The following is a 15,167-nucleotide window of genomic DNA, read 5'->3' on the forward strand; positions in this document are numbered from 1 at the left end:
AAGAAAACGAATACTAAAATAAAATTTAACGGCTGAGATCAACTAAACTGAAAACCCAATGTTTTTTTTAATAAACCGATGGTTATCGTAGCCATACAACGTTTCCTCTGCTGAACTCTCGTTTATATGCATGTTCGCGTCTCTCGTTACCCCGCCAGTCAAGACTTGAGTTTTCTGTCTCATTCATCGGTACGTGATTTTTATTAAGTTTGCGTACAAGATTTCTGAATTTTTTTTTCAAAAATCTATTTTTTTGGAGTTGTTCTTCGTCGATTATAGTTTCTGCCTTCTGGGTATTGCACTGTATTTTCGGCTTATTTGTCCGTGATTGGGATCGTTGCGATTTGTTTGAAATGGTCTTTGACGTGAGTGCAGGATACTAGAGGTATTCAAGATTGGTGTGCATCCACATTGGCAAGGTATGTTCAATTTTTTTGGGGTTTTGTTTGTTTTTCGTGAGCTTCATTTGGTTCAGAATGGCGTCGATTGAACAGGGCATCGGCCGTGTATCGTTTGCAAATTAGGTTGATTAGGGTATATTTGAATCAATCTTTCTGACGTTTATTTCCTTTCTAGTTTAATCTCCTTATTAGCCTGGTGCAAGATGATCTTCAATTCTGTTTGGCGTTATAGTATTTATAATTTTATATATCTAGTTTGATTGATTCTGCTATTAGTTGATTGGATTTACTGTTGTTATCCTTTCATGCCCAATCTGAGCTAAATTTAAATTTCTGTAATTGTAGTTCTTTACTGGAATAGATTTGAGAGGTTTCTTTCTTAGTGCTGCGAATTCCAATTTCCATTAGAAGCAAGAAATAATACTACATATTGGCACAATAAATTTTCTGGTTCACTCTGAGGACTCGGACTTCCTTCAGTGTCATTTCTGAAAATAGATCATTGGAAACTCTTCAATCAACAAACATGGGGTTGACTCGTGGGGGGTGGGATGGATGGAGATTGAGTTATTGGTTTTCGGTTAGCCTTAATGTCATAACACTTTGGGTATCATTTACCATTTTAAGAAGATCTGGTTTATGTACGACATTGCTTTACTTTTACCTATTATTATTTATGAAGACTTTCTGCATCGAACAAGAAATCAGAAATTGGGTTTACATTTGTTTGACTCCAATTCTTATTCTTATGCTGTCGATTGTGTTTATAACTTTATATAGGTAATCACAATGAGGTTCAGGGTTCTCATATAGGGTGGAAATTTTGGAAGATTATTGGAAAATAGTGAAGAAGATATCAAGATACCGAAAGGTAAAGCAGGCTGAATTATTTGTTTTTGGTTGCAAATGACTGCGAGAATGAACAGTAATGAAGACACTGAGGTTGCTGGTAGTGGTAGAATGTGGGCTTTAGATCAGAAATTTGATCCACCCCTGGATGCAGAGGCTGAGAAGCTCAAGAATATGCATGTGGAAAAGGTAGAAATCATTTTCCCTCATGAATCCATTAATTCCATTGAACCAACTAAATCGGTTTGCTCTTGTGGAAGTAGGAAGCATTTATCTCTTCTTGTTTAGGCCTCCATGGCATAGTACCTGAGTGGGACAAACTGTTTCATAAATTTATTGGAAGAGCTCATTTGCTAAGGCTTGATGAATTCCAGAGGATACATAACCCAATTTATTTTTTTACCTTCTGTAAATGTATGGATACAACAGATATGAACATTAGAATGTTAAAATTCTGTCGGATTCTAATTTTTGTGATGGTAAATTGTTGCTGTGTACATGTCATGGGTTGTAACTTTGCTGCACTCTATATGAGAAGTTATTTGACGAATCAAGATGTGCATGGGTAGCCTTGCTCAAGCAAAGTAAAGAAATTATAAGGATTCTTTAGTTTGATTTTCCACAATTCATTCTCTTTTCTGATTCAATGTTGTTCAGAAAGTTTCAGCTTTTCAGCTTCTGCGACTTGCATTCCAAAGCCTCGGAGTGGTCTTTGGAGATTTAGGCACATCTCCCTTGTATGTTTTCTACAATACATTCCCTGATGGAATTGAAGAAGCAGAGGATGTGATTGGAGCCCTATCGTTAATTATATATTCCCTTACACTTATCACACTCTTGAAGTATGTGCTCATTGTCTGCACAGCGACTGACAATGGTCAAGGTAAAACATTCTCAACTGATACGCTGTGTTGCAAGTTTATTTTATGCAAACCCCTTGTCTGTAAAGGATACATTCACTTATCATATTTCTATTTCATGCTAAAATATGAATAATAAATTAATGTGTATAGTTACGAACATATTATATGTTCGTTTTTTGTATTGTTTTGTGTCATGAATTGAAGGAATAATGATATATTCTTTTCCAATTTACTGGAGTTGATATATTTCCTCTTGGAAAATAGGTGGTACTATTTTCTAACTGCCTCCCAAGTTGTTTGGATATTGATTAGTTAAGGAAAAAGGGGAAGGGGGAGGAGTTTAAGATCTTAAGTTCTTAACCATTTACCATGCCTATGCATAACTAAATAAAAAAATATTCCATTGTTCTGTCGACATGCAGTGGATTGCTTCTCTGTTGTTGGGGGGCACCAGTAAGTTCTTCTAAACACAATGATCATTGTGATGCAGGTGGAACATTTGCTCTTTATTCACTACTATGTCGACATGCAGACATTAGGACTATTCCTAACCAGGACCACACTGATGAACAGCTGACAACTTACAGTTGTGCTAAATTTCATGAGCAATCATTTGCTGCCAAAACCAAGAAATGGCTTGAGGGACATGCATTTAAGAGGAATGCACTTCTTGTTCTTGTCCTTGCTGGATCTTGTATGGTGATTGGGGATGGAATTCTGACCCCAGCAATATCAGGTTTATCTATATATATATCATATTTTAAATTTTTAAGTGATTATTCATTGAATTTGAAGGAAAAGCACATGGAATTTCTGTTGCTGAGTTTATATTATCTAGCATCGAATGACTAGGAGGTCACGGACTATGCCACCTAACTTTGAGCTATTACTACACGTCAGTGAACTATCTTGTTCGTGCTTAAGTGCTTACAATTCTGGACTTAAGCAGACTTTAATCTGTCAATGATCACCAAGAATATAGCTATTCTGAGAAAAGGCATGCAAATGATCAGAAATGCATTTGAACGCACTGCATCTGTGTGTGTGGAACTTTTCTTTGGACTAAGTTTTTTTTATAAAGTTTAATTATTTGATTCTTAAGATTTAGGGTATGCTAACCTCAATATGGGGATTGAGTTATGGTGTGGTTACGTACCCTACCTGCTTGTTAGGCAGTCAAATGGCACTAATATAATAGGAATAATGAAGTAATGATCCCATCATACCTCTTTAAGTTTTATCCTTAGGAGGCCTTGTCTTGACCTGGATCCAATATTTCTCTCCTGAATTATTTTGGATCCTGTAAGTGTAGATCATTGATTCCTGCACTCTAATCAGACACTAGATTTTATATTACTCATAGTTAAGATACGGACAGAAAGTGATGAAAAGTAGCTAAAGAATTAACGTTATAACTGTCTCCATCTGTTGTACAAGTTGCTGCTTTTTTCCCAATTCTGTTGTCATGCTGAGCATAGGATTTTCTGTACTACATATACTGGCAATAGCTATGTATTGAAACTGTAATTGTGCTTATAATTGTTACGGAAAAAGATACTTTTTATAACAGTTCATCATTGTTCTCCATGTTTATGTTATGATCTGTTCATTTTACCGTAGTGAATTGCTTAGTTTCATCAATAATTGCATAATTATACTACCTCTTTGGCAGTTTTATCAGCTCTTGGCGGAATGAAGGTAGAATATCCCAAGATGTCTAGTGGTATGACCTTGTTTCTAGGGCTAGCAATTGCTCCTTTTCTGTATTCACTTAACTCCTCTTTTGACTAAAACCTTGATGTCTCTGTGTACAGATGTCGTGATGCTGGTAGCTGTTGCACTCTTATTTGGTTTGTTTTGCATACAGCACTATGGGACAGATGCTTTTAGCTGGCTCTTTGCCCCAGTAGTACTCCTTTGGTTTTTTTTAATTGGAAGTATAGGTGTATTCAACATTTGCAAGTATGATAGCAGTGTTCTGAAAGCCTTTTCTCCTGTATATGTGTACCGGTTCTTCAGTAGGGGAAATGGCTGGAGCTCTCTTGGAGGAAGTATGCTTAGTATTACAGGTAATTGTTTTCTTCAATGGATTTTGTTTAGTTGGTTCTATTACAATCGTAATTTATTTTCTCACTCATTTAAGGTCTGCCAGAATTACATAGCTAATTCACAATCAAGGTTCTGATGACTAGTTATGGAAAATTACAGGAACGGAGGCGCTTTTTGCTGATTTATCACACTTCCCAGTGGCAGCCATACAGATTGCTTTCATATTAGTTGTGTTTCCCTGCCTTATTTGCTCCTACACTGGACAGGCAGCATATCTTATGAAACACTCAGATCATGTATCTGATGTATTTTATAGTTCAATTCCAGGTTTGTTGTTATATTCTCTTTGTATCTCTTACCTTTTCTGAGGTGCTGGACCAAGAGCTGATATTTCTTCTTTTTTTTATAGCTGCTTGATGTAAATTCGTTGCCCTTTCTTTAGACGTTCTTGGGTTCAATTCCTTTGGAAAAGGGGAAAAGGAAAATGATCCTTGGGGTCTATAGCTATTTAACATTGTATTAGGCCAAGGTTCCTATTCAACTCCTAGCTTAACCTCTGATTTAACAAAATAAAAAGGTTCATGTTTCCAGCTCTTTTAGTGTTTTTAATCTCTGGTTGCTTTAGGAATGTCATTGGGACATGAAATCGTGAAGAAGTTGAAAGCAATAATCTTGCAGATCCTAACAAGTTACTTTCTGCAGAGAGCATACATTGGCCAGCCCTCATTGTTGCGGTTGCAGCTGCTATTGTTGCAAGTCAGGCCACCATAACTGCAACTTTTTCGCTAGTCAAGCAGGCCCTTGCTCTTGGCTGTTTCCCCAGAGTTAAAGTAGTACATACATCAAAGAAGTTCCTAAACCAGATTTATATTCCTGATATTAATTGGATTCTTATGATACTTTGCCTTGCTGTGACGGCTGGATTCAAAAATCAAATCGAAATTGGAAATGCTTCGGGTAAGCTTATCCCTTCTCGATATCTGTGAAAGCTTTACTGGTTATTCTCTTAAATAAAGCATACAGTCATCTCCCACTAAAACATACAACATGCTCTTCTTTTTGTATTTCTAGTTTATGTATTTACACTAATTATATCATGTTTCATCATAACAGGTACAGCAGTCATACTAGTCATGCTTCTAACGACATTCCTTATGGTTCTGATCATGCTTCTAGTATGGCGATGGCATTGGGTTATTGTTTTGTTATTCACTAGCTTATCTCTGATAGTGGAAGGCACTTACTTTTCCTCTGTAATATTCAAGGTAAATCAAGGTGGATGGGTTCCTCTTGTGATTGCAGTAGCCTTTTTTATCGTCATGTCCATTTGGCATTATGGGACTGTAAAGCGATATGAATATGAGTTGCACAGTAAGGTCTCCCTAGCATGGATTCTTGGACTTGGTTCGAGTTTAGGACTGGTTCGAGTCCCCGGAATTGGACTTGTGTACACTGAACTGGCAAATGGGGTACCTCATATTTTCTCCCATTTCATCACCAACCTCCCTGCCATACATTCAGTTGTTGTTTTTGTATGTGTTAAGAACCTTCCTGTCTATACAGTTCCAGAAGGGGAGAGATTTCTGATAAGGCGAATTGGACCGCCGGATTTTTTTATGTTCCGTTGTGTTGCCAGATATGGCTATAAGGATCTCCATTTGAAGGATGTAGATTTCGAGAGAGACCTCATGGACAGTCTCTTCACGTTTGTCAGACTTGAGAACATGATGGATGGGTCTTCGGACTCGGATGATTACAGTTTAAGCGACCAGCAGACTGAGCAATCTGCTGGTGAACCTTTGGAGTTTATGAATAATGAACTTTCATCTAACATGGACACAATTATATCCTCAGTGGACCCTCCACTTGCAAACCATGTTCCTGCTGATATTGATGAGTTAGAATTTTTGAAGAATTGCAGAGATGCTGGAGTGGTGCACATGCTGGGAAATACAGTGGTCATGGCAAGGAGGGATTCCAGATTTTACAAGAAGCTAGCTATTGATTATTTATATGCTTTTCTGAGGAAGATATGCAGACATAATACTGCAATCTTCAGTATTCCTCCTGAGAGTCTCTTGAATGTTGGACAGATAATTCGTGTATGATAAACTTTTTGATATTGCAGACATGATCATACATATCTTCCGAATAAGTTTCAAAGTCGTGCAGGACTTGAGCCCAAAGTGAACATTTTCATGCTAGTGTGGCTGTGTTTGCAAAAATATTACTGTCATCCATGTAAACAACAGAGTTTATGCAATTTTTTTAAGGGACAACCTCTCATATTCGATATCAAACCTTATATTTAGTATAAATAGAGTTGCACAAATAATAAACTTTACATAGAGACCACTTTTATTTGTCAAGAGCTGCACAGAACACAATAATCTCTCTCCCTGAGAGCCCTTCCCTCCCAACCCGTACAATACACAGAACCTTAATTACGTATGCAGAAATGACTGATCATTATAGTTTGTTCTAAGGCTGGAGAGGCATAATAAGGAAATAAGCATATACCCCTTACTTGGGTGGCTGCTGGCCTTGCGGCTTAGTTTGGCATGCAGCAGACATGATGCGTAAGCGTCTTGCTATCTCTGTAAATGACGGACGGGGTATGGGATCAGGAGCCCAACACTGTTCCATTAGCAATTTCCATTCAGGATCACAGAAAATTGGTACGGGTGGCCTTAAAGTATTATTGACTATGCCTCCTGTATGCAGGAGAAAATATCAGAAAGCCAGAAAATACAATTCAGATAATTCTGTTAGACTCGTCATTAAGAAAACAAAAGGAACATAATTGAAGACAGAATGTGTGATTCTACAGCAATTTAGTGACAGAAGAGCCTCATAAAGACAAGCTTTTTCTCTGTTCATTTCCCAATAACATTCCAGGGAATTGGATAACTTCTAAATGCGAGCCAGACTAGGTAGTGGACAAAGCTCTAAATGATTTAGGGAGGGCATTTAACAAAAATATTCATATCCAAGCAATGATGGAATCACTACAAAAATTTAAGAAATACGACTTTCAAATTTAAAGAAAAATTTTTGTTTGTTTCACGATGGAGATTTGTTACTCATATTCCATAAATGAGAATGTTACTCATCTTCCATAAATGAGAATAGAGCATGAGAAGGACAGACAAAATTTTCATTAAGAACAAGATCTTGAAACAGAACATTGGTATCAGTTGGATCAAAATATCAGTATGGGGTTTCATAAATCTTTCTTTGGACCTTTTGCATTTTTATTTGGCTGTTCAAACAAATTAATGCCTTCAATTTGTTTCAGACACCCGTTGTTCAACCATCAGTCCAAAATTGGTAAAATCCATTGCAGCAGAACCATAGAAATGAAAAACCAACAGACAAGGGACTCCTTAATTTGTTCATATAAAAGCGGGCACCTTCGTACAACTGCGACAAGCTGCAGCACTTGTAATCAACAATATGTCAGATGGGAGCCCTAATGACTGAATAAAGAGCAACTTTTGATGACATATAAGGAGGGATGACCATGGGCGTGTGTGTGTGTGTGTGTGTGTGTGTGTGTGTGTGTGTGAGAGAGAGAGAGAGAGAGAGAGAGAGAGAGAGAGAGAGAGAGAGAGAGTATGTATTCAGACCTATAATTGCTCCGTAATGCATATTGGCATAAGGCTCCTCGCCAGTGAGAATCTCCCACAGAACAATGCCAAAAGAGAACACATCCACCTGCAATAAGCAAGAAATCACACAGATAAGTTCTCTCAAAGAGAATATCATTCCTATCCATTCAATGCAAACCTACTGAACCACAACTTCCATAGGTGGACAAACAAGACCGTCATGACTCATAAGACAACATATTGGCATGGAAGTATAGAACCCTATGGACACAGTAGCCACCAATGGCTGCACCATAAGACTTGTCAGGCAGTCCCATTGATTGACAAGAGAAACAGTGTCTGGGAGGCAACTTCATTTCAGAAAATCAAATTTCAAATCATCGATTTAAAATGATTTAACTTGCATAGTTTTTCAGAATAGGTATCTAGAAAGATCAAGATTACTAGAAATCATATTGTGAGTTGATTTAACTGGATGGGTGGTCAATTTAAGTTTCATTTATTAGTTTGGCTTTAATTAGCCTTTTATTTTCCTTGTGAATTTGGTTGCCTAGACTAAATGTTGTTGTAGGGATATGAAATGTTAAATGAATGAATCTGGACTTCTACGAGTTCAACTCTCTCCAGAATCCTCCTCTGCCGAGAAGTTTAAATGCATTCCCTAGTCGCACAAACTTGTAAAATGCCAAATCAAACACAAACATCAAAGACCATAAAATATGAGCTAAGTACCCTGAACATATGGCTAATTTTTCTTATATTTTAATTGATGAATTGGATATTGACAGACAGACCAAGTTCTTTCATGTATAAGTCTTCGAGCCTAGACATCACCAATTGGAAAACCAAGGAGAATATGCTACAGAGTGCATAACATAAAAGAAAAACTCACTTATTAGACCCAAAAAAGTAAATGGAAAAACAAGTAACTACCAGTGCTTTTGTTTCTTTTCACCCTCATGTGTTAGCACTATCTCACCTTTTCAGAAACCTTACTGCTGCTGCCGTTCAATAGCTCCGGGGCCATCCATGGAAGAGTTCCCCTTACACCACCAGTAACCAAAGTGTTTCTTTTAATTTTTGACAAACCAAAATCGGCCACCTGAACAGAGAATAGCGATGCTTCTTAATCGCTGGACTGATGCAAAATTTTATCGCATACCCATTAAATAAGAATAAAAACATTGGACCGTTTTGTAACTCCATCATAAGCGTAAAGCAACAATACCACCACAACTACCTTGCAAATAGGACGCGAAGGATCTTTCAAGTTGACGAGCAAGTTGTCACATTTCAAATCAAAATGCACTATGTTCTTCGAATGCAAATATTCCATCCCGAAAGCCGCATCCATGGCAATGATAAGTCGCTTACGGCGATCAAGCTGTCTAGATATTCATAAAGCAATATAGAAGAAAATAAAATAACTGAACAGGTACTTTAAACAATGCAGAGGTAAGATCTTCCAGATGTCCATCAATAAAAAAATTTACCTCTCCTTGCTAAGTAGGACGTGTCTAAGAGAGCCATTTACCATGAACTCTGCTACCGTAGCTAGAGTTCCTCCAGGACCATCTTGCACCACTCCATAGAAAGCCACCACATTGGGATGATGGAGCTTAGAAAGAATTTCAGCTTCACGCCAGAACTCAACTGTCTGAAAATGTCAATGAAGATTACTCGAGAAATGAGAGAGATGCAACAAAATTGATGTTCTGTATGATTAATAAGCAGTTATTTATGCAAAAATAAAGGTAAACTCAATGACAATACAGGACAACTTGGACATTCACATGCAAGAGGCTAATCAGGCAGATGAGGCTATTTGAGAATCCTGCCAACCCATTTTTAAATTTGATTTAGACTAGAAATGTGATATCAAATAACCAAATCATGTTCATTGCAACTGCAGCCTACTATGAATCCAAACACTTGGTGTGCTTAATTACAAAGAATCTCATTTCAAAGGAAGTAAGCTCACCAATCGCTCCTGCTCAGATGAGCGACCAGTAAAGCAGCTCTTTTTTATTCGCTTTATGGCAACATCACTACCCCTCCATTTTCCATGATAAACAGTTCCAAATGTGCCAGAACCCAACTCCCGCAACTCTTCCAGATCTTCATTCTTTATAATCTGAAATATCACTCAAAGGAATTACTAAAAAGCTGTTTGTACCACAATATTTCTAAAAAAGAAATATATGTGACATAAGAATGCTGATAGAAATCGAATAGGCACTAAAGTTTGAGGTATGACACTTGTTCTCATTGCAAGTTATTTCACACAGCACAGCTATAGAATAGAAAATTGTACAAACCATACCTGCAATGTACTAATGTCAAACTCTCCGAGAGGAAGATCAATAATAGGTGCAGTAGTATTCTGATGATACGTCCCATCCTAACAGTGGTATGAAGAAATTAGGAAACATAAGTAACAATATATTTAAAATCAAATGAATCACAACACGCTAAAACGGCAGACATAAATACCTCATATGCTGATTCTGGTATTCTAGGGTTCACACCATCCAATTGTACACTTTCGCTGCCCTTGGGTTGAGATTGACTGTAATCAATCGTGTTCAGTCCACCAATACCGGATGATTCTGGCTGAATGGTCTCACCAAAATTGACATGCGATTCAACATGACCAAAGGCACCTCCATCAGACGTTACAGGGGGATAGCTGTAGTCAATGGCAAGCCCTTCTATATTTGTAACTGGAGATGAGAAACCCAGATGGTCCTGGTCCATAAGAGAAACATCTTTTCTAACAAATTCATCTTGAGCCAACTTTCGAAAGTATGACCAATGCTTAGGTTCATGATTTTCCATGTACAAGCTTAGGCCAGTACCATCAACATGCAACGGATTGATGCCAGAAAGGTTTTCGGACAGTTTTGCTTTTGAGAATATATCAGACAGAAAATCACTAGGAAATCGGTCATTAATATCAATAAGTATGTCTCCCTGTTCTGGAGTGCCAAAATTAACAGCAGACTCCCCTTGAGGAACAGCTCTAATTGGATTCTCGGCCAGCACCAAAGGCTGTGCATGCTCCTTAGCATTGTTTTCAGTATGCTTGCTGGAACCTATCTCACTCGATTCAAATTCCGATTTTTTTAACACGGCATCATCTACGCGTTTATTTAGGGTTCCTTGACCTTGTGTAGGATGATTCAACCCAGCTGCTTCCTTATCATAGATAGAGCGGCCGTTGTTGGTGTTTCTGCTTATGGCCATTTCAGGATCATCTCCAGAATTAAGAACTACGTATCTTGATTCAGGTTTCTGTAAGTTTGCCTCAAGCACATCAGAAACACTGGAATTTGTTTCACTCATATTATCAGCAAACTCTTTATACCTTTTGAATTGTGCCAAACCATCTTCAACAGTCTGAACATTTGCATTCGCCGGTTTTGCAGAGGCGATAGACTGCTCAGAATAAGAAGCCACATTCCCATCACGAAACTGATCAACTGACTCCGTGTCTGGTTGAGAGTAATCTGAACGTGCTTGAGTTATCAAAAACTGAGAACCAAAGGAATCATCTGATTTTGACAATCGATTCATCTCTGCCTGCTCACGAGGAATTCGCTCAGAATGAAAAACCCTTTGAGGAACCACAGATGGTTCAACGTAGCTGTCAACTGGATCAGTATCAGGGCCTCCATAAATGGGAGCACTTGCACCACTAGATGAGTAAAAAGGGTCAACATCATTACTTTTCTTCCCTTCATTTACAGCTTCATAGAGCACTGAATTTTGTGCAAGTTCCTGCTGGCTTTTATTGCTTTTGTTACTTAAAAAAGGTGATTCCACGTCTGGGCCCAAATTGGAGACTGATGTGTCTTCCCTAGAAATATTGTTTGGAACAGAAGCATCACTTGGATTTGAATAAGTAATGTTCTCACCTGATGTCCGAACTGAAACAGTTTCATTAATCTCTGGCTGAGAGCCATCTCTTTTCATTTTTAAGTCCTTTAGAGGAATTTCCTTTTCCAAGGATTGACTTGTCTCAGCTTCATTTATTTTCTGGGCTGAACCATCTCTCCTCAATTTTGGCTCTTTTGTAGATATGTTCGATTGCTGCAAATGAATACCAGCATACTTTGGTCCTCTAATCATATGTCCTTGTTGAGTCAGATGCTCATACAGAGGCATTGACGATATATTTTCTCCAGGAACTGCATAGTTCGTAGGGTGAGAACCATAACCATAATGCTGTGAAATGGCAGGTGAAGTAGTCATAGCATTCCCATCTATCTGAGGTGATCTCTCGGCAGGGTGAAAAGCATAAAATGGATGCTCGCCAGCTTCCTCATGCTGCATCTTCTGTCCCAGGTAATGGTGTGAATTAGACTCATATAAACCTGTTGAACTTGCCATCACCAGTTGAGAGGATTGGATTGTTGCAGAAGGCACATCAACAGCTGCTGATGTGATGCCAGCACCAGCTAATTCATTAGCAACTTGGCCAATCTCCCTATCAACATTTAGATTGAGTAACTCATCCAAATTGTTTCCTGAAACACTGGCTGCAATTGAGTTTTTCCTTGAACCTAAGTCCATTCCATTAACAGCAACTACATATTGAATCTCAGAATCCCCGTCAACACTTCCCATACCAAACTGAGCGTCTTCTAATTCACTACTAGAAAATAGGAACATCCTGGGCTTATGCGATCCTCCATTCAGTACATTACACTCCTCCATCATGTTCTGCAGATCCTCATCACATGACACAGAAACCAATGCATCAAGATCCTCACCAGGAAGCTGATACTTTATTGTATAAGTTTGACTGTAAATTGCTGATGTTTTCTGCATAAGATCTTGCCAAGAAATATCCTTGCTTAGCCGGATAATACGTGTTTCTCCTCCAACATATCTAAGCTTTCCGTCACTAGGACGGGGCAAAATTTTACCACCAAAACTGCAGAGAAACTTCACCTTTGCTGATGAACTATCAGAAGCGGAAGAAGAAGCATAACAATGAAGTCCTGGATTACTGTCATTCCTTGATGAGCTTCGAGGAACTGATCGCATGGAATCATGATAACTGTTATTATCGGGGGCTGAAGCGCCCTTCTTTTCAAACTCCTGGATACGATCTTTTTCTGCTGGATTAAGCTTGGATATATCGGATCCACTTTCAGAACCTGTATGAGAAAATCCCACCATGTTCTTTAGATCCATGTAGCCAGGTGCGGTGCTTGGGTCATCATAAGCATTTGGAAAGACATGCTGCCTGGGATTCACCCTTTCCCGCATGAATTCAAGAGCAAACTCCTCCCCCGTCTGAATTGAGTAATTCAACACAGGTCTAGCTCTTACCGACATTGGATAATCTGGAGGCCGGATGTTAGTATTGATATTCCCAGATGGATCATGAAAAAACCTCTGATTTCCAGGCCCTACTACCCCATTTCCAGTGTCCACATTAGCATAATGAACTTGTTCATAGCTTTTCTGTTGATCAATAGGACCTTTACGCATATTCCTCACCGTTTAGTTCAACTTCACAGGGACAGACACACCAGAACAAGGTGCGGTAAGAATTACACCAACACCGCATCAGCTAAAACACGATCTTAAAGCCCATAAACTCGTGAACGAAAGAATCTTCTCCCCATGATTTCACTGGGTTATCCATGATTTAGTCTGAAAAGGTTAATAAGCGTCAACACCAATGATTTCACCGGGTTATCCATTAAAAAAGTGCTCTTTTCCAACTCAAGCTAGTCTTTAGATTAAATTTCTATCATCAAATACACAAAAGTAAACAAATCCCAATTCCTTAATCGAAACCCATAAATATTAAATCAATTAACACTAAAACAAAACCAACATAAAAATCGTCAACATCACAACCTAATCATCCAAAATTGAAGAAAAATTGCGCGATCAGAGAGTCGATCGAAATCAAAATACAACATACCTTAAAACCGCGGAGCCCCGCTTGCAAAGTCAGCTGATTTCGTGCTCTTAAGACTTGAGCTCTCTCAGTACAGAATCATTCTTTTGCAATAAAAAAAAATCTCTCTCTCTCTCACAGTCTCTGAAGTCTTTATTTTCTCTCTCCATACCACAAAAAAGAAGTCTTTATTTTCTCTGTGTAATGCGATATTTAATGCAATGCCAATGATGATTTCTTTACTAGTAATTTTTTGTAGTCGGTGTGTTAATAACCCATACCTGCAATGATAGCGAGTGTCTACACGGACCAATTAGAGGGGTTTTTTCTCTAGTAGGTGGCTTGGTGTGGGCCCCCTAGCAAGAAGTATTGTTCGGGTTGCGCGTGCGACACTCATGCATAGATTTGGGTTGCAAACATGGGCCGTGGCCCATGGAAGGAAGTTGTATGGGCCTTCACCTGGGCCATCCTGGGAGCTCGCATTGAATTAGTGATGCAATATTCAATCCACATCAAGTTTAATGAGCAACAGGCATCAAACATAGAAATTTGGAGTGCCCAGGCCATGTAGCAAAACTACCGCAGAGCTCGCTGTAGCTCAATTATGTGATTTGTATTTATCCCTTTTTGTGGATGCAATGATATTTTTTTTGTTCGAAACAAAAATTAAATTTAACATAAAAAGTGCATGACAATTATGTACCATTGGATATAAACTAAAAACATTATATACATTTTATCATGTTGAATATGATTTTTCTTTCAAAACAAAAAAAAAATTGTTAGATTTGTTAAATTAAAATTTTTTGAGTCCCATAATGGAGCTACATTGGGTTCTACAGTAGAACCCGAACACCTAGATGTTTGACGGCTAAAAAGAAAAATAATTTCACATATTAGTTGATTGAATTGTCACGGAAAGTGAAATCATAGTTAATGAATGCTCGTAATAGTAGTTTGTCATAAATAATAGGGTTTCGTAGGATTCTCATAGATTTCCACAGATGGACAAGATATATATTGCTTTATATGCCAAAAACTAGTTGTATATTCGCGTTTTGCACGACATGCAATTGATATAGTAAGTACTTGTAGAGGTAGATATGCCGAAAGAAGCTCGGTCGTCTCTCTCCATCGAATCTAGAGGAATCTCTACTCCTTTCACCTTAATCTTATAATCAGTATTCTTATCTGCAATATAGTGCCCAACAATAACATTTATGGATATTTAAGAGTCATTTCAGATTTTCATGATCGTGGTAAAATCGAACACATATATGTCTATCTATTTATCCAGCATTAGCAGCATTTTGGAACAATGTCTTCATGTTTCGCTTATATGTAATAGATTGTGTTCTTTAAAAAAGATTCCATCCAAGTTAAATTTACATGGTTAAGCGAATCCATTACATTCACCGCAAGCTGTATCAATGGCGTCTCATATTCACTGCCCCTTCAAACCCACAAAAAATTA

General features: G+C 38.1%; 2 protein-coding genes across 2 annotated transcripts; one reads left to right on the plus strand and one right to left on the minus strand.

Annotated features, from left to right (window-relative positions):
* Positions 1–75: 75 nt before the first annotated feature.
* Positions 76–6,571, plus strand: LOC120005845 (potassium transporter 10-like). Its single transcript, XM_038855699.1, has 10 exons — positions 76–189; positions 376–419; positions 1,182–1,439; positions 1,908–2,133; positions 2,604–2,849; positions 3,786–3,836; positions 3,928–4,182; positions 4,322–4,489; positions 4,865–5,119; positions 5,276–6,571. Exons 3-10 carry the CDS (start codon positions 1,308–1,310, stop codon positions 6,268–6,270), a joined length of 2,328 nt encoding a protein of 775 aa, XP_038711627.1. The 5' UTR covers positions 76–189; positions 376–419; positions 1,182–1,307; the 3' UTR covers positions 6,271–6,571.
* LOC120005844 lies at positions 6,449–13,881 on the minus strand. Its single transcript, XM_038855698.1, has 9 exons — positions 13,718–13,881; positions 10,267–13,440; positions 10,097–10,174; positions 9,755–9,907; positions 9,267–9,430; positions 9,014–9,161; positions 8,753–8,875; positions 7,792–7,879; positions 6,449–6,876 (listed from the first exon to the last, which is right to left on the minus strand). The coding sequence occupies exons 2-9, from the start codon at positions 13,273–13,275 to the stop codon at positions 6,686–6,688; spliced, it is 3,954 nt and encodes a 1,317-aa protein (XP_038711626.1). The 5' UTR covers positions 13,276–13,440; positions 13,718–13,881; the 3' UTR covers positions 6,449–6,685.
* Between the last annotated feature and the right edge of the window lie 1,286 nt (positions 13,882–15,167).

This window comes from Tripterygium wilfordii, chromosome 9 (assembly GCF_013401445.1).
Source record: "Tripterygium wilfordii isolate XIE 37 chromosome 9, ASM1340144v1, whole genome shotgun sequence".
NCBI classification, from domain to species: Eukaryota; Viridiplantae; Streptophyta; class Magnoliopsida; order Celastrales; family Celastraceae; genus Tripterygium; species Tripterygium wilfordii.